This window comes from Canis aureus, chromosome 12, assembly GCF_053574225.1.
Source record: "Canis aureus isolate CA01 chromosome 12, VMU_Caureus_v.1.0, whole genome shotgun sequence".
Lineage (NCBI taxonomy): Eukaryota > Metazoa > Chordata > Mammalia > Carnivora > Canidae > Canis > Canis aureus.
The window spans coordinates 1,860,422-1,880,962 of record NC_135622.1 but is presented as its reverse complement, the minus strand read 5'-3'; the positions used below and the strand labels follow the sequence as shown (position 1 = coordinate 1,880,962).

Sequence of the window (20,541 nt, the reverse complement as noted above, 5' to 3'; positions counted from 1 at the left end):
TGTTTATATCCTAGATACATGTATCCTGTGTTTCCAGGATACAAGTACAGGAAACATCCTATAATCACTTATAATCAGGCTATTTGCAGCCTAATCTGCCTTGAAGGAGATAGGTTAAGACCTTCCATACTTCAGTTAAAATCCATCCTGTATGTTCTAGATGTATAGAGGAAGTACATAATACATTGTACAATCAATGCTATATTTTTCCCATTACACAAACCTGGGACTCTGAAATAAAGTAGGAAGCAGTATTTCTTACCCCTGTTTTCTTTTTTTATCTGTTTATTTTGTGGAGTGGGGTATTTATGTCTCTGCATCTTTTCATGTTGGGAATGCCTTGTACAGGTGTATACACCTGTGAGGGGTAGGTTTCTGCTCTATGTTATTAAGTTGTTTGCTCTCTCCTAGGTCCTATCAGCAGTATCCTGGTGAATAAATATGGCAGTCGTCCAATCATGGTTGTTGGCGGCTGCCTGTCAGGCTGTGGCTTGATTGCGGCTTCTTTCTCCAAAACTGTACAGGAACTTTACTTGTATATTGGATTTATTGGAGGTGAGTTGCTACTGATATATTTTCAAGCATTACTTATTATATGGACTCTTTGTAGCATTCATCTGCCAATTCTTTTGAAAAAAATGAAAGCTCTTTGTTAGAAAAATTATTGGGTCATTATTAAGAGCTATACATATGTTAATAGCATAGTACCAGAGAAACATGTCTTTATTTTTTTTTTAAGATTTTATTTATTTGAGAGACAGCATGAGGGAGAAGCAGACTCCCTGCTGAGCAGGACCCTGAGCCAAAGGCAGATGCTTAAGAGACTGAGCCACCCAGGTGCCCCCCAGAGAAACATGTCTTTATTTTTTTTATTTATTTTTTTTTTTGAGAAACATGTCTTTAAAGAAAGTTCTGGTACTTCGGGGTTATTTTTCATTAAAAGGGAGGGTTTTTTTCTTTCTTTCTTCCTTTTTTTTTAAGATTTTATTTATTTATTCATGAGAGACACAGAGAGAGGGGCAGAGAAAAAGGCAGAGGGAGAAGCAGGCTTCATGCAGTGAGCCTGATGTGGGACTCAATCCTATGTCTTCAGGATCACACTCTGGGCTGAAGGCAAGCGCCAAACCATGAGCCACCCAGGCATCCCTCTTTTTTTTTTTTTTTAATCTTAAAAAACATAATGGCCATAGTAAAGAGTGTGTGGCAAGTTGTTGAAATGGTGATCAGCTATTCCCACTCATTATCCTACTACCCAAGAAGAAATTGTTTCAAATTAGAATAGGAGAGAATGTCAGATACAAAGTAAGAATTTTCTGGTAAAGTAGTCATACACATTTTCCCCTGTCAGATACATGCCCCCCCTCCTAATAGCTAAATTTGGGAAATGAAACTGCTGGGGATAAAGAATATAGGTCATCCATTGCACTACAATTCAGAGAAAAACATTAATATTTTGATGCTCATATATTTTTTATGCATACACATATACTTTTTTAAAAAGATTTTATTTATTTATTTGACAGAGAGAGAGAGAGCACACGCATCAGGAGTAGCAGGCAGAGGGAGAGGGAGAAGCAGGCTCCTTGATGAGCAAGTAGCCCAATGTGGGGCACGACCCCAGGACCCTGGGACCATGACCTGAGTTGAATGCAGACATGCAACTGATTGAGCCACCCAGGCACTTCACATATATACTTTTTTTTAGAAAAAAAGGGATAAGATTACGTATCACATTTGTAACCAATTTTTTTAAAAACTTACTAATACATTATGTATATAGTTCCCCATCTCAATAAACATACTGCTGCAGATACTTTTTTTCCATTGGATGAATGTGCCATAGTTTATTTCACCATTCTCTAATTGAACGACCTTTAGGTTGTTTATATTTTTTACTATTATTAAACAGCTTTTGTATGATAATGCTTCTCTGTATATCTTTGTGAACATGATAATTTCCTCAGGGCAAATTTTAGAAGTGGTATCACTGGGGGAAAAGGTTTTTGATAGTATTGACCAAATATCCTTTTAGAAAGATTCTAATAGGGATTCCCTGGGTAGCTCAGTGGTTTGGCGCCTGCCTTTGGCCCAGGGTGCGATCCTGGAGTCCCGGGATCAAGTCCCGCGTCGGGCTCCTGGCATGGAGCCTGCTTCTCCCTCCTCCTGTGTCTCTACCTTTCTCTCTCTCTCTCTCTCTCTCTCTCTCTCTATATATATATATATATATATAATAAATAAATCTAAAAAAAAAAAGAAAGATTCTAATACTGTACAGTCCCACCGGCAGGATATGAGATAATGCCAATAGCAGGTATTTTCTTTTTGGATCTGTACTTTTACTACATTAATTAAAATTTTAAGCATTTAAATATTTTAATTCATTTAGAATATTTGGACAACATAAGGAAGGAACAATATTTGTTCCCCTTGGTTATTCAGCCTGTTCATTATTTCATTTATTAACTTATTCAATAAATATTTATTGAGTCCCTACCATATGTTAGGGACTCTTCCAAGCTCTATGGGGATTAAGTCAACATGATAGACAAGATTCCTGCTCTATAGTGGAGAGAAGCAGACAATAAGCAGACAAACAAATACATGAATAAATAAGAAAAATATCAGCTTGTGATAAGTGCTTTGCAAAAACTTGAAACAGAATTTTGATGGAGAAGGATTGAATGACCCCTAAAAGGAAGGCCTCTCTCTCAGAGTTGGTGACCTTGAGTGGAGAACTGAATGGCAAGTAGTATCCAGGTTTGTGAAAATCTAGAGGAACAACTGTGCTCAGCACCTATGAGAAAACACTGGGTTGCAGGTAGGGAGGTAGGTAAGGGCCAAATCATGGTGCTTCCTAACCCAGAGCAAAAAGCTGTGGATGGCAGTCATTAGAGAGATGGAATGGGCACATTCTAATCAGGTTTACCTAGTAAGGGAGCCAGAATGGGAGACCACTTAGGAGGTTATTGGGATACTTGTCTCAGCTCCATTGATTGAAAAATCTACTATTTCCCTATTAACTTAATGTGTCTTTTGGTCCTATTCTTGGACTTTTCCCCAATTTTATTGATCAGTTTTTCTATTTCTGACTAAGTGCATGCTGTTCTCATTACTATAGCTGTAGAAAATATTTATATACCTGTTAGTGTTGATCCTGTCAATTATTTATACTTTTGGAATATTTTAATATATTTGTTTTCTGGGTGGTATTCTTTTTTAAGATTTATTTATTATTTTAAAGGGAGGGTGAGAGAGCAGGGGGAGGGGCAGAGAAAGAGGGAGAGAATCCCAAGCAGAATCCGCACTGAGTGCGGAGCTGGATGTGGAGCTGGATCTTAGAACCCCAAGATCGTAACCTGAGACAAAATCAAGAGTCGGGATGCTTAACTGACTGAGCTATACAGGTGTCACATCTCTGGGTGTATTTTAGAGTCATTGTACTTCATCTGAAAAATCGAATACATTGACATTTTCATAGAAATTACATTAAAATTAATGAATTTAGTGAGATAAGGTTACTATCTTCACAATGTTGTATTTACTGTTCTAAAATATTTTCCCTCTCCCCACCACCCACTTTCTTCTTTTCCTGCCCTCTGCCCCTCCTCTTCCATCTTGCTCTCTGAATTTATAAAACTCATCTTCTCTCCTTTTTGTTTTCAATTTCCTATTCTTCAGGAAACCTAAAATTATGAAATTAAAGGAGCCTACATTTATTATTCTTATTATTGTTAAAGCAAAAAGAATTATTTTAATAATATATTTTATATCTAGTATTTGCTGCATAAAGAGATTTATATCTGTGTTTGATAACAGCCCACTTAATGATCTACTGGTTATGATGATGATTTTGACCTCTTGCCATTCAGTTTGTCTAGTTGGTTAATAACAAATATGTTTCTGACATTTATTTTGATATGTAATTCTTCCCCCCGTCCTTCCCAGGTCTCGGGCTTGCCTTCAACTTGAATCCAGCCCTGACCATGATTGGCAAGTATTTCTACAAGAGGCGACCGCTGGCAAACGGACTGGCCATGGCAGGCAGCCCTGTGTTCCTCTCTACTCTGGCTCCCCTCAATCAGACTCTCTTTGATATCTTTGGCTGGAGGGGAAGCTTCCTAATTCTTGGGGGCCTCCTACTAAACTGCTGTGTAGCTGGAGCCCTGATGCGACCAATAGGGCCGCCACCAACCAGTGTGGGGAAAGATAGATCTAAAGAATCCCTTCAGGAAGCTGGAAAATCTGACGAGAAAAAGGGAGCAGGTGATACAAATACAGACTTTAATGGCAGAAACCCTAAAGAGGAGAAACCATCGGTTTTTCAAACAGTTGAGAAACAGTTGGACTTATCCCTGTTTACCCACAGAGGCTTTCTACTGTACCTCTCTGGGAATGTGATCATGGTTTTTGGGCTGGCTACTCCTTTAGTCTTTCTTAATAGTTATGCCAAGAGTCAACATTACTCTAGTGAGAAGTCTGCCTTCCTTCTTTCTATTCTGTCTTTTCTCGATATTATAGCTAGACCTTCTATGGGACTTGTAGCCAACACCAAGTGGATAAGACCTCGAGTTCAGTATTTTTTTGCGGCTTCTATTGTTGCAAATGGAGTGTGTCATCTGCTAGCACCTTTAACCTCCAGCTACACTGGGTTCTGTGTCTATGTGGGCTTCCTTGGATTTGCATTTGGATGGCTCAGCTCAGTGTTGTTTGAAACACTGATGGACCTCGTTGGACCTCAGAGGTTCTCCAGCGCCGTGGGACTGGTGACCATTGTGGAATGCTGTCCTGTCCTCCTGGGGCCACCACTTTTAGGTATAGTATGCCTTACTACCTCTTTGGTTCTGTTAACATTAAACAGGCATAGAAGATGGAAAAGGTAATAGAAAACAGAGATTAGTGAGCTGCTTGGTGGCAGAGAACATTTCTCATTTCCATAGCCTCACTGTTGGCACAATGCTTGGCACAGCATAATTGCTCGGATTCTTAACAGAATTGAAAATATATTGAACCATCAACCTGAAAGAGGAGTCAAATGTTCTTACAAATGGCATTCTTTTTTGAAGTATGTTTTCTCTTCAGAAAACTTAATGTGCTTGTTGTAGAAAAACATGTAAAATACAACTCCACCTCTGATAGTAGCTCCCATGTAAGCTCATGGTTTACCAGCAACTGTTCTACTTTGTGTATCCTCATGTCTTACAAGCCTATGAAAGAGGACTGTCACAGTTCCTACTTCATAAGAACTAGAAACTTCGAAAGGTTAAATAATTTGCCTTATATCACATGGCTAGTAAGGGAGTATATAATTTGGGAACTGTTTCCTAAGATCATTAAATACTTCATCTTTTGAATTAATAGCTCATTAGATAACATTAGTGAAAATATAATTTGGCCTTCCTTTTATTTATTTATTTTATTTTTAAGATTTTATTTATTTACTAATGAGAGACACGGAGAGAGAGAGAGAGAGAGACAGAGGCAGAGACACAGGCAGAAGGGAGAAGCTGGCCCCATGCAGGGAGCCCCATGTGGGACTTGATCCCAGGACTCCAGGACCACGCCCCGGGCCAAAGGCAGGTGTCAAACCGCTGAGCCACCCAGGGATCCCCTGGCCCTCCTTTTAGATGTATACTTTTTGGAAGTATGATTTGGCTAGTGAGTGAGCATACATAAAAGAAAAGCCCTACAGCTGTCTTTTGATTCTGCTCTCTTCCTCCCCATATCTAGTGATTGTCCCAAGTCTTGTCAGTTTTCACCTCCTACATCTCTTTCTAATCAGCCCACTTTTCCATCACAACACCACTCTGTCCACAGCTCCTGTCTCCCATCTGGGCTGCCCCAGTAGCCTCCTAGCTGCTCTACCCAAATCCACTCTAGCCAGCCTTCAATCTGTTTTCTTCTCTGCAGGCAAAATTATCTGCAAATACAAACCTGATACCCCAGCTGCTTAGATCTTTCCAGTCGCTTCCCATTGTCCTTAGGGTGGAGATCAGATTCCCTCTAGTGGCCTACAAGGCGCCCCCCAACCCCCACCCCAACCTGGCCACCTGTCTCTCCAGCCTCATTTCCTGTCACTCACCTTTTGTTCTCTCTGCTCCAGCAATCCTGCCCTTCCTCCTTCCCCTCTCCCACCCCAGCTTCCCACCACCTGCCTTTGCATTTGCTGTTCTCTGGCCACATCCTTCTCCCACCGCCTCCTCCTGGATAACTCCCATCCCCCTCTAGGTCTCTGCTTCATTTGCACTTTAAGGGAAGCCTCCCTGACCCTGCTGGCTGCTCCCAACCCCCCATTTTCTGCTTTCAAGCCCTCCTTGTCACAGTTTGTGTAGTGATTTGATTAACATTTCTCTTGTCCACTGAACTGTGGATGTTTGCTCCTCTGCTCTCCCTTATCCTCAGGGCCAGCAGCCCAGTGCCTGGTGTGTGTGCAGGCTCAGTAAGTAGTGCTGGATGACCAGCGCCCTGAGTTAGAAAAGCACAAGGAATCGTATTGGAATGGGTTATATTCAGTCTTCTCTTACGTGGAGAGTAAGGTTGTATGATATTCCTTAACATACCAATTTGATGAGGTGGTAACAAGGGATTTCATGGCCAAAAACATTTTGGAAACACCGAGTCTGATAGATATTTCTACTAGAGGACCTTGCAAAACCTTTAATATGCTAATGACGTTGTGAATCTTCACTAGAGAAGAATATGACAAGCCATTTCCTAAGTCTGACTTAAGATTTCATTACCTTTAAGTTGCTAAAAATAACAGGATATGCAAGGCCATCTAAAATCAAATGTCACATCATGAAAGATGTAATTTTTAGCAGTTCCTTTTTAGACAAATTCATCATTTGTGGGCTCTTTGTCTATTGGTTTTCATTTTCTTTCTGAGTGGATCCTTAAGCTTTATTTGGGGAAGGTATACTTGTTACTTTTGCCCACATAACTTTGTTTTGGATATCTTAGGTCGTCTGAATGACATCTATGGAGACTACAAATACACCTACTGGGCATGTGGTGTGATCCTAATTATCGCAGGCATCTACCTCTTCATTGGCATGGGCATCAATTATCAACTTGTGGCAAAAGAGCAGAAAGCAGAGAAGCAGCAGAAAAAGGAAAGTAGAGAGGAGAAGCCAAGAGAAGTTATTAAAACAGCAGAATCTATAGAATAGAGAGGCCCACGTGGCCCCAAAGAGGAGAAACATCTCGTCTGAATCATGGATAACCAGAGGAGCTTTGAACCAAAAATTCTACTGAATCATGTTCTGTTAGTGCCGCTCACCACAGCCAGTGGACATCTGTGTGGAAGTGATACTGATGAGGGAGCAGAAGCCTAGCTGAGGACAAAGCATGAGCTGATACCCCCAACCTTACCTCTCCTGGGTGGGGTATATGTAGCATTCCTCCAGGGAGCTCCCAACTGTCTTAATGTGCATGTCTTGCTAGAGAGAAAAACAACCTTAACCTGATTATGGCAAGGCCTCCAGTATCTTGTAGGTCCTCTTTAGCATAGGAAAGTTCTTTTGTAAACCTTCCTTTTCCTGATCTCCCCTAACTCCCAAATATATAATCAGCCACCCCTCACAATTCAGGTATAGCTCTTTCTGCCCACAGGTCCTGTCCCCATGCTTTAATAAAACCACCATTTTGTACCAAGACATCTCAAGAATTCTTTCTTGGTCATTGGCTCTGGGCATCACCCCACTAAAACTCACCTATATTCAAAAATACATCAATATCAAGTGTCCATTGATGGGATTTTTATTTCATTCCTTTACATCAATCATAATTTATATGTCACATCCTTTGGGATCAGGGGATTTGCAAAAGAAAGTTCCTATTTGAAGTCATATTTACTAAGGTGTACTTTACATACAGTATAAATGTCTTTTATAAGATTATAGTTTGATGAATTTTGACGAGGTATTTAGATAAGTAACTATCACTCCAATACAGAACATTTCTAACAGACAATATAATTCCCTCCTGCCCCTCTGCAGTCAATTCCCTTCCCTTACCTACAGCCCCTAGCAAACATTGATCTGATTTCTGTCCCCTATAGTTTTGCCTTTTCCAGAATGGAATAAATGAAACCACATGGTATGTAGCTGGCATAGTAAGAAATATATATTTGCTCTTTGTCCCTAGTTCCTAGTACCTAGTTCCTAAAACCCTCGGCTTTCCCAAGTGATGAGTGTCTTTTGCATGCTTAGATGACTGGTGGCTAGAACCTCCTAGATAGCTTCAAGAATGAGGCTGGTCTCCAGAAAGACCAAGGCATGATTAAAGGGTTGGAACTTTCAGCCCTTCCCCATGACCTCTGGGGCAGGGGGGCAGGGGGTGGGTGGCATGGGGAGCTAGAAGTTAAGTTCAATTACTAACAGTCAATGATTTAATCAATTGCATCTATGTAATGAAACCTCCATAAAAGCTAAACTACAAGGCTTAGAGAGCTTCCTGGTTGGTGAATACACTGATTGGGCTGGTGTTGGGAGGGTGCTCAGATGGGGCACAGAAACTCTGTGCCATGCCTCCCCACCATACCTTGCCTTTTGCATCCTGTGCATCCCTTCCATTTGGCTGTTCCTGAGTCATAGCCTTTAGAAATAAATCAATGAATGTAAGCAAAGTGTTTCCCTGAGTTCTGTGAAATTCCTGGCAAATTACCAAGCCAGAGAAAAAAGTGAAGGGAACTCCCAGCTTCTAGCTAGTTGGTCAGAGGTACAGGTGGCAACCTGGGACTTGTGGCTGGAATCTGAAGTAAGGGCAGCCTTGTGGGACTGAGCCTTTAAACCTGTGGAATCTGCACTAACTCTAGGGGCTTACTGTCAGCATTGAATTGCAGTATAGGATACCTAGTTTAGAGTCTGGAGAGTTGGAGAAGTGGTTGCTGTTGTGGAAAAAATGGAATGTGAGAAGTGTTGTGAGTAACTGAGTAATCTTTTGTGTCTAGCTTCTTTACATGGCATAATGTTTTAGGATTCATCCATGTCATTCCATTTATACATAGTTTGCTGCTTTTATTGCTTAGTAATATTCTTTGTACGGATGTACCATAATTTATATCTCTCCACTGATTGATGGACTTTGGTTTTTTTCCACTTTTAGGCTATTATGAATAAAGCCTCTATAAACATTCCCACAGAGGTCTGTGTAGACATATGCTTTCATTTATCTGGGGAAAATGCCTAGCATTGGGGTTTCTGGGTCATGTGGCAAATACATGTTTAACTTTGTAAGAAACTATAAAACTATTGTGGAAGTAGCCAAACCATTTTGTAACTCAACTAGCAATGTATGAGAATTCTAGTAATTCTGCATCCTTGTCAGCATCTGGCATTGTCAGGCTTTTTAATTTTAATTTCTCTGACAACTAATGATGTTGACCATTTTTTCATGAGCTTGGTCATCTGTATATTTTTAGCAAAACCTTTTTAATCCTGAAATTTGACAGAGTCTTAGAAACATTTAAGTACCTTACTTGTTTGTGATGAGCACTGGGTGTTATATATAAGTGATGAATCATTCAATTCTACTCCTGAAACTAATATTACACTATATGTTAACTAACTAAAATTTAAATAAAACACTGAAACAAAAAAATACTTAAGAGCCTTGAGTTTTTATCTTTAAAACAATTTAAGTGACTTTTCCTGACATATTTGACAGTGAAATGAGCACTGTATTTGAAAATCCTGAAATGTGTGACAATGTATTTAAATAGGTGGTTATGAAGTCTAATATCTATTAGGATCTAGGATCTAATGGAAATATCCTTATGTTATAAGTGTGATGCAATATTAAATGAAAAAGCACAACACAAACTGGTTGGTCAGTATATATAATCTACTTTTAGGGGGAAAATGGGGAAAGGAAAACACATAAAATCCAACTACTTGCATTAGGATGATGACTTTTTTCCTATATATTTTTTCTTACTGGGTAATTGTTACCTTTTCAGTAACAATAGGAAAAATGAGTAGATTTGAAATATAAGACTTCTGATAAGAGAAACCTGTCTTCTAATAAAGCTAATGATTATTGTAAGATATTGATTGATTGATTAATTGCATTTTGCTTCTTTAAGAGATGGATTCTGGTGAAAAGGAAGTGAGTGTGACACTGAACTCAAGAACACAAAACACAAATGGCTTCAAGTCATGATTTTGCTGGTACAGGACAGAAGCTGTGGTGTACAGAGAGTTCATGGGGTACCAGCCACCAATGCCTCCTTCTTGGAAACAGTGCTCTTGGGGACAGCATTCCTATAGTTCTTCTTATGATCACCTTCCAGCTTCAAGCGAATGTTTAACTCAGGAAGCCTGAGCATTCAGCACTTACCACATCCTGGGGTGAGAGTTGTTTTAGAATGTCATTTTATTGAGATCAACACCAGAAAAAAATACAGTGTTAGAAAAAGGGAAATGTTCGTCAAAGGAGGAAGCTGACCACTGACCTTTTCACACAAGTATTCAACAGATATTATTGACATTTATCCTGTGTGCCAGTTCTAAGCACTGTTGTAAGCATTGAAGTTTTTTTTATTTTCTTTTTTAGCATTGAAGGTTCTTTAAGGAACAAAACATAACTGTTTTCCATGGTTCTTCCTTTCTAGTAGGGGGAAACAGACAATGAAGAGATAAGCTATAAGGAAAAACCGCACTTTATAAAGACTAGAGCAATGGATATAAGACCAGATTTCATTAGTTCAATTCATCTAAAGAGCGTTTTTTAGAAGGGTACCTGGCTGGCTCAGTCAGTAGGGCATGCAACACTTGATCTCAGGTTGTGAGTTCAGTCCCCACACTGAGCATGGAGCCTACTTAAAAAAAAAAAAAATAGAACTTTTTAAAAAACCCTAGCATTTTTGGAGAGTATCTTCTATGTGTCTATTTGCCGAACAGAGGAGATATAATAGTGAACAATATTTGGTTCTGGCACCCACAGCTTCTTGACTAGTGGGGAGGACTGTGTAGTAAGTACTGTGATCATGGAGAGATGAGTGAGAGAGAGAGAGAGAGACAAAATAAAAACAGCATATAGGGGACTGTATAAGAAAAACTCTTCCCCAAAACCACTGACTAGGAAAAGGAGAGGGGTGGATTACCAGAAGTTTTTATAAGCAGTAGAGCCCTCCTGCACCCTGCAGGTGCATCTCCACTAGGGCAAGTCTGCCTGAGAATCAGCACAGCTGGCCCCTCCTCCAGAAGACCAGCACAAACCCCTTGCATGCACCAAGTCTACTGATCATGGAGTGCTTCAAAGCTTCAGCTCTAGAGGAAATAAGATCTAGCTTCTTCTTTTTTTTTCTCAAAATTTTATTTAATTCTAGTTAGTTAACATATAGTAGTATTTTGGTTTCAAAAGTAGAATTTAGTGATTCATCACTTACATATAACACCCAGTGCTCATAACAAGTGCCCTCCCTGATACCCATCACCCATGTAGCCCATCTCCATCCACCTCTCTTCATCAACCCTCAGTTTGTTCTGTCATTAAGAGTCTCTTATGGTTTGTTTTCCTCTGTCTCTCTCTTCCCCCTTTCACATATGTTCATCTGTTTTGTTTCTTAAATTCCACATATGAATGAAATAATATGGTATTTGTCTTTCTCTGAGGATGTAGCTTCTTTTAACAAGCATACCAAAACACATCTAATAAAACTCGCTGCACAATGGACAAGGTCCAAACACCCACACACACACACACCACTGCAGGCAAGGAGAAACTGCAGAGGACTGACCTGAGGGAAGGAGCAGCCAAAACACAGCAGCAGAATGCATATTCTGAAACACTTCCTGAAGCACCAGGCCCAAGACAGTATAGGTCCTCTTTTTTATATAGCCATTACTCTCAGGAGTAGAAATATAACAGGCTTTCCTAACACACACACACATAAACACAAACGTTGACCTAGACAAAAGGACACGATGGAAGAATTTGCCCCAAAAAAAGAACAGAAAGAAGTAATGGCTAGGGGTTTAATCAAAACAGATATAAGAGCAGCCCCGGTGGCTCAGCGGTTTAGCACCGCCTTAGGCGTGGGGTGTGATCCTGGAGTCCCAGGATCAAGTCCCACATTGGACTCCCTGCATGGAGCCTGTTTCTCCCTCTGCCTGTGTCTCTGCCTTTCTCTCTGTCATGAATAAATAAAATCTTTAAAAAAAAAAAAAACAGATATAAGTAAGATGCTTGAACCAGAATTTGAAACAACAATCATAAGGATATAAGCTGAGCTTGAGAAAAGCATAGAAGACACTAGAGAATCCCTTACTGCAGAGATAAAAGAACTAAAAACTAGTCTGTCCAAAATAAAACGTGTCATAACTGAGATGCAAAACTGCCTGGATGTAATGACTGAGGATGGATGAAGCAGAGGAACAAATCAGTAATGTAGAAGATAAAATTATGGAAAATGATGAAGCTGAAAAGAAGAGGGAAAGAAAACTATTGGATCATGAATGCAGACTCAGGGAACTTGGCAACTCCTTAAAGTATAATAACATTTATATCATAAGTCCCAGAAGAAAAAGAGAGGGGGGAAAAGGGAAGAAGGTTTATTTGAGCAAATTATAGCTAAAAACTTTCCTAATCTGGGGAAGAAAAGAGACATAAAAATCCAAGAGGCACAGAGAACTCCCATCAATTTCAACAAAAACGACCCCACATTAAGACATATTGTAGTCAAATTCACAAAATATAAAGACAAAGAAAGAATCCTAAAAGCAGCAAGGGGAAAATGTCCTTAAACCCCAAGGGAAGACAGATAATGTTTGCAGCAGATCTATCCACAGAAATTTGGCAGGTCAGAATAAAGTGGCATGATATATTCAATGTGCTGAATGGGAAAAATATGCAGCCAGGAATACTTTATTCCAGCAAGCCTATCATTCAGAACAGAAGGAAACAAAGAGTTTTCCAGACAAAACTAAAGGAGTTCATGACCACTAAACCACCCTGCAAGAAATATTAAAGGGAACTGATTCTTTGAATGGTAAAGAAAGACCACAAAAAAACACAAAATAGACAGGAACAGAGAACATCATCAGAAACACCAAACACAATGGCACTAAATTCATATCTATTAATAATCACTCTGAATGTTAATAGACTAAATGCTCCAGTCAAAAGGCAGGATACCAGAATGGATTAAAAAGCCAGACCTGTCTATATGCTGCCTACAAGAGACTCAGTGTAGACCTAAAGACACCTGCAGATTGAAAGTGAGGGGATGGAGTACCATTTATCATGCTAATGGGCATTAAAAAAAAGCAGGAGTGGCCATACTTATATCAGATAAACTAGATTTTAAACTAAAGACTGTAACAAGAGATGAAGAAGGTGACTATATCATAATTAAGGGGTCTTGATGGATAGATATCTATGATGGTAAATATCTATGACTCCAACATGGGAGCACCCAAATATATAAATCAATTAATAACAAATGTAAAGAAATTCATTGATAATAACACAATAATAGTAGGAGACTTTAATGCCCCACATACAGCAATGGATAGATCATCTAAGGGGAAGATCAACAAGGAAGCAAAGGCTTTGAATAACACACTGGACCAGAGGGACTTAACAGATATATTAAGAACATTTCATCCTAAAGCAGAATACACATTCTTTTTTTTTTTTTTTTTTTCAGAATACACATTCTTGAGTGCATGTGGAACATTCTCCAGAATAGATCACACACTGGGTCACATATCAGCCGTACACAAGTACAAAACAATTGCAATCATACCACGCATATTTTCAGACCACAATGCTATGTATGAGCTTGAAGTCAACCACAAGAAAACAATGTCAAAAGACCGCAAATACATGGAGGTTAAAGAACACAACACCCTACTCAAGAATGAAGGGCTAATCAGGAAATCAGAGGACACATTTTTAAAAATACATGGAAGCAAATGAAAATGAAAACATGACAGTCCAAAACCTTTGGGATGCAGCAAAGGTGGTCCTAAGAGGGAAGCATATTGCAATACAGACCTATGTCAAAAAGCAGGTAAAGTGTCAAATACACAACCTAACTTTATACCCAAAGAAGCAAGAAAAGGAGCAGCAAATGAAGCCTAAAGCCACCAAAGGGAAATAATAAAGATTAGAGGAGAAATAAATGATACAGAAACAAACAAAATAGTAGAACAGATTAATGAAACTAAGAACTGGTTCTTTGAAAGAATTAATAAAATTGATAAATCCCTAGCCAGGCTTATCAAAAAGAGAGAACCCAAATAAATAAAATCAGGAATGAACTGACACCACATGAATACAAACAATCATAAGAGAATATTATGAAAAATTAAATGCCAACAAATTGGGCAATCTGGAAGAAATGGATAAATTCCTATTAATATTCAAACTACCAAAACTGAAACAGGAAGAAATAGAGAATTTTAGCAGACTCATAACCAGCAAAGAACTTGAATCAGTAACCAAAAATCTCCCAGAAACAAAAGTCCAGAGCCAGATGGCTTCCCAGCAGAATCCTACAAGACATTTAAAGAAGAGTTAATACCTATTATTCTTAAACTGTTCCAAAAAAATATAAATGGAAGGAAAACTTCCAAATTCATTCTCTGAGGCCAGCATTAACTTGATTCCAAAACCAGACAAAGATCCCGCTTAAAAGGAGAATTACAGGCCAATATCCCTGATGAACATGAATGCAAAAATTCTTAACAAGATACCAGCAAATAGAAGCCAACATTATATTAAAAGAATTATTCACCACAATCAAGTGGAATTTATTCACAAGCTGCAGGGGTGGTTCAAAATCTTCAAATTAATCAACATGATACACCATATTAATAACAGAAGGGATGAATCATGTGATCCTCTCAATAGATGCAGAAAAAGCATTTGACAAAATATAGTATCTATTCTTGGTAAAACCCTCAACATAATATAGATGGGACATATCTCAACTTCATAAAGGCCATATTTATAAAAGGCCCACAGCTAATATCAACCTCAAGAGGGAAAAACTGAGAGCTTTTCCTCTATGGTCAGGAACAAGCTTTTTGTCTGGCTTCAGCAATCAGACGACAACAACAACAAAAATAAAAGGCATTCAAATCATCAGGGAAGGAGTCAACCTTTCACACTTTGTAGACAATATGATACTCTATATAGAAAATCCAGGGATACCTGGGTGGCTCAGTAGTTGAGCGTCTGTCTGCCTTTGGCCCAGGGCGTGATCCTGGAGTCCCGGGATCAAGTCCCACATTGGGGTCCCTGCATGGAGCCTGCTTCTCCCTCTGCCTATGTCTCTGCCTCTCTCTGTGTGTCTCTCATGAATAAGTAAATAAAATCTTAAAAAAAAAAAAGAAAAGCCAAAAGATTCCACCAAAAAATTGCCAGAACTAATACATGAATTCAGCAAAGTCACAGGGTATAAAATCAATGTACAGAAATCTGTTGCATTTCTATACACAATGAAGCAGCAGAAAAAGAAATCAAGGAATCAATCCCATCTACAAGTGCACACACACACACACACACACACACACACACACACAAACAATAAGATACCTAGGAATAAACCTAAGCAAAGAAGTAAAAGATCTGTACTCTGAAAAATATAAAACACTTATGAAAGAAACTGAAGACACACAGAAATGGAAAAACTTTCCATGCTCATGGATTAGAAGAAGAAATATTGTTAAAATGTCTATACTACCCAAACCAATCTATAAACTTAATGCAATCCCTATCAAAATACCACCAATAGGTACCTGGGTGGTTCAGTCAGTAGAACATAAGACTCGATCTCAGGGCTGTGAGTTTGAGTGTAGAGTACATTGGGTGTAGAGATTACTTAAAAATAAAATATTCAAAAATAAAAAAATACCACCAGCATTCTTTGCATAGCTAGAACAAGCAATTCTAAAATTTGTATGGAACCACAGAAGACCTCCAATAGCCAAAGCAATCCTAAAAAGGAAATGCAAAGCTGGAGGCATCACAATTTGTAATAGACTTCAAGCTCTATTACGAAGCTGTGATCATCAAGACAGCATAGTACTAGCACAAAAATATACACATAGATCAATGGAACAGAATAAAAAGAAAACAGAAATGGACACACAACTATACGGTCAACTAATCTTTAACAACACAGGAAAGAATATCCAATGAAAAAAAGACAATCTCTTCAACAAATAGTGTTGGGAAAACTGGACAGCAACATGCAGAACAAAGAAACTGGACCACTTTCTTATACCATACACAAAAATAAATTCAAAATGGATGAAAGACCTAAATGTGAGACAGGAAACCATCAAAATCCTAGCGGAGAACACAGGCAGCAACCTCTTTGACCTCAGCAGCAGCAACTTCTTGCTAGACACATCTCCAGAGGCAACAGAAACAAAACCAAAAATGGGCTATTGTAACTGCATCAAGATAAAAAGCTTCTGTTAAGAAAAGAAAGCAATTGACAAAACTAAAAGGCAGCCTATAGAATAAGAAAAGATATTTGCAAATGATATATCTAATAAGGGGTTAGTATCCAAAATCTATAAAGAACTTATCAAACTCAACACCCCCAGAAAACCAAAAAATTCCATTAAGAAATGGCAGGAGACATGAATAGACTTTTTTCCAAAGATATCCAGATGGCTAACAGACACATGAAAAGAATCTGCTCAACATCACTCATCATCAGGGAAATCAAAATCAAAACCATGAGGAGATACCACCTTGCATCTCTCAGAATGGCTATAACTAACAACACAGGAGACCACAGTTGTTGGCAAGGATGTGGAGAAAGAACCCTCTTATACTGTTGGTAGGAATGCAAACTGGTTCATACACTCTGGAAAACAGTATGGAGGTTCCTCCAAAAGTTAAAAATAGAACTCCCCTATGACCCAAAAAATAATTGTTTTTTTTGTAGTAGGATACACAAATACAAATTTGAAGGGGCACGTGTCCCTGATGTTTATGGCAGCATTATCAACAACAGTCAAACTATGGAAAGAGCCCAAATGTCCATCAACTGATGAATGGATAAAGAAAATGTGGTACAAGGAAGCCTGGGTGGCTCAGTTGGTTAAGCACCTACCTTCAGCTCAGATCACAACCCCAGGTCCTGGAATCAAGTCCCACATCAGGCTCCTTGCTCAGTGGGGAGACTGCTTCTCCCTCTGACAAATAAATAAATAAAATCTTTTTAAAAAGATGTAGTACATACATGCAATGGAATATTACTAGTCATCAGCAAGAATGAAATCTTGTCATTTGCAATGACATTCCTTATCTATTCATTTTCTTTATGCATTCATCTATCAGTGGATACTTGCACTGCTTCCCTAATCTGGCTATCAAAAATAATGCTGCAATAAACATAGAGGTGCATATATCTTTTTGAATTAGTGTTTTCATATTCTTTGGATAAATACCTACTTTAAATACCTTTAGGTCTCTCTCCATACTAGTGGGATTACTGGATCATATGGTAATTCTATTTTTAATTTTTTGAGGAACCGGGGATCCCTGGGTGGCTCAGCGGTTTAGCGCCTGCCTTCAGCCCAGGGTGTGATCCTGGAGTCCCAGGATCGAGTCCCACGTCGGGCTCCCTGCAGGGAGCCTGCTTCTCCCTCTGCCTGTGTTCTCTGCCTCTCAGTCTGTGTCTCTCATGAATAAATAAATAAAATCTTTTAAAAAAATTTTTTTTGGAGGAAGCTTCACACTATTTTCCATAGTGACTACACCAGTTTGCATTCCCAACAGTGAACGAGGGTTCCTTTTTCTCCAAATCCATGCATGCCAATACTTCTTTCTTGTGTTTTTGATTTTAGCCATTCTGACAGGTGTGAAGTAATCTCTCATTGAGGTTTTGATTTGCATTTGGCTGGTGATTAGTATTGTTGAATATCTTTTTATATGTCTGTTGGCCATCTGTGTATCCTCTTTGGAGAAATGTCTGTTCAAGCCTTCCGTCGAGTTTTTAATTAGATTATTTGGGTTTTTTGGTGTTGAGTTGTATAAGTCCTTTATATATTTGGGATACTAGCCCTTTATTGGAAATACCATTGGCAAATATTTTCTACCATTCAGGATGTTGGGTTTTTGTTTTGTTGATAGTTTCCTTTTCTGTGCAGAAGCTTTTTATTTTGATGTAGTCCTAGTAGTCTGTTTTTGCTTTTGTTTCTCTTGCCTCAGGAGACATGCCTAGTAAAATGTTGCTATAACTGATGTCAGAGAAATTACTGCCTGTGCTCTCTTCTAGGATTTTTATGGTTTTGGGTCTCACATTTAGGTCTTTAATCCATTTTGAGTTTATTTTTGTGCACTGTGTAAGAAAGGGATAAAGTTTCATTTGTGGTTGTTCAAGCATTTGTTGAAGAGACTGTCTTTTCCCCACTGGATATTTTTGCCGCTTTGTCGAAGATTAATTGACCATATTATCATGGTTTTATTTCTGGGCTCTCTATTCTATTCCTACAAAGCCCTTTTACCTACTGTTTATCACCCAGTCCATGCCAAAACCCAAGGAGGTAGGTATAGTTAGAAACAATGATTCATCTATAAGTACGCTGTGGTATTCTGAATTGGGTCCTGGAACTAAAAGAGAACATTAATGGAAAAACTGGTCTGTAGTTTAGTTATTAGGATTGTCCAATGTTTATCTCTTAGTTTTGACAAATAAACCAAGATAATGAAAGAAATTCACATCAGAGGAAGCTGGGGTGAAGAGTATATAGGAACTCTGTACTAATTTTTCTATAAATCTAAAATTCCAAAATGAAAAGTAAAAAAAAAAAAATCACAACATTGCTGGGCTTTCATCCTGGCAGGTCATCTACTATCAGAACAGGGCAAAGCAAGAGCATTAGCGCTCAGAGACTAGAGCTGAAGATGGTGCTGAATGGAAGCTCTGGAAACAAACAAGAACAGAAGAGGCTGAGTCCTGCGTAGTCCTGAAGGGTGAATAATGGCAAACTCATCATTTGGGTCCTACACCAAAAAGATTAAGAAAATTCCTGTTCCCCAAAGAATTCACAATCTGACTTATAATCCTTTTTCTTGGCATTGGAATTCATAATGTGTTTTCTTTGCTTGTGGATTTCTTTTCCTAATATTCTTTGCTGTTTCAAGGACTTAAAAGAGCTTGCATTTGCTGGACTGACTTCAGCTGTGTCACAGGAGGAAGTGCTGCAGGGGATGTGGGCTGGGATTAAGTGGTCCCACTCGGTGTGCTAACAATCTATATGTGTGTAATCTATACATGTCCACCCTGGGATGTTTCTCTCTCGTTGTCTTCTTGTTGCTGTGTTTTATTCTCTCTCTGTGCCCTTCCACCCCTACTTTTTCTAAGATTTTTTTTTTTTTTTACAATTTTATTTATTGGAGAGAGAGAGAGAGCTAGTGAGAGAGAACATGAGCAGGGGCAGGGGAGAGGGAGGCAGCCTCCCTGCTGAGCAGGGAGCTCAACATCGGGGTTCAATACTAGGACCCCAAGATCACGCCTTTGCCTGAGCCAAAGGCAGACACTTAACCAACTGAGCCACCCAGGCGCCCCAACTTTTTCTCTTCGATTTAGAAAGCAAAGAAAAGGGCCTGATGCTTGTCTGACTATAATTCTGAATGCTTCCCACATTTGAGGCTGTCAAAACATTTGGTAATACCCGTTGCCTCAGTCCTAGAAGTGGGTAAATTCCAAGCATGATCCACTTTCTCAGATGCTACAGATAAGCACAAGCAAGGAAGATGTGGGCCTGCAGAGGGTTAGTTTTCTGGGCTAGAAGCTCTGGAATGCTACTAAACTTCTTCTGGGGGTAGGCATTCCTCGTATTTCTCATCACCAACACTCACAGGTCATTCTGCCTCATGCCCCCCCACCTTCAACCCTTCCTCACCCATTTTTCTAGGCCACAGCCCTGTGTCAGACACTCATGGTGCCTCACTGGGGTTCTTGAAATGGCTTTCTAAGGACCCCCAGCCTTGGGTCTCACTTGTCATTTCCAACCCATCCTTAATACTGCCAGTGTCAAAGCATAGCCATTAAAGGGTTAAAATAGGACTCATATAAAAATAGAATGAGTATTTGATAAAGATTAACTCATTCATGAAGAAACTGGCAGAATGGTAAATCTAGTTCAAAGGTAAATTCAAGAAACTACATTCGATGAAAACCAGAATGCTGAAATAAAGTCACAAGCTTTCGGGTCCAATAAAACTAATTGTGGCTTTTGCACACATTCAGATTCCTCACCCAAGGCCTTCATTCTTGGGTCTTTTTCTGAGGCCTTGGGCAGAGGTCCTATTGGACACTTCCACCCAGGCATCCCTACAGGGGAGGTGGGGAAATCATGAAGACACTTCCCTCACTCCTCACTCCCCAGGTTTTCCACAACTAGCCCTTCCCTCTCTTCCATCCCCATCCCGAGTCCACCAAACTGCTGGTCCATCTGTTTGGGACTCCCTCAACAGTAAGAGGACCCCCTGAGTCTGCACTGATCCACTTGATCCTCCAGAGAATGTAACAGGGAGTGTGGGCACCACCTCAAGTTCAGCCTCTTGATT

General features: G+C 39.3%; 1 protein-coding gene across 3 annotated transcripts in view; it reads left to right on the top strand.

The window, feature by feature from the left end:
- The window catches only part of LOC144324787 (monocarboxylate transporter 1-like), a 37,408-nt gene extending 27,367 nt beyond the window's left edge, over positions 1 to 10,041 (top strand). For all 3 annotated transcript variants that reach the window (XM_077916126.1, XM_077916127.1, XM_077916128.1), the window contains exons 3-5: positions 412 to 555; positions 3,946 to 4,812; positions 6,958 to 10,041. In XM_077916126.1, the coding sequence (XP_077772252.1) occupies positions 412 to 555; positions 3,946 to 4,812; positions 6,958 to 7,166 (1,220 nt within the window). In that variant the 3' untranslated portion in view covers positions 7,167 to 10,041. The remainder of the gene's footprint in view (positions 1 to 411; positions 556 to 3,945; positions 4,813 to 6,957) is intronic.
- The last annotated feature ends 10,500 nt before the right edge of the window (positions 10,042 to 20,541 follow it).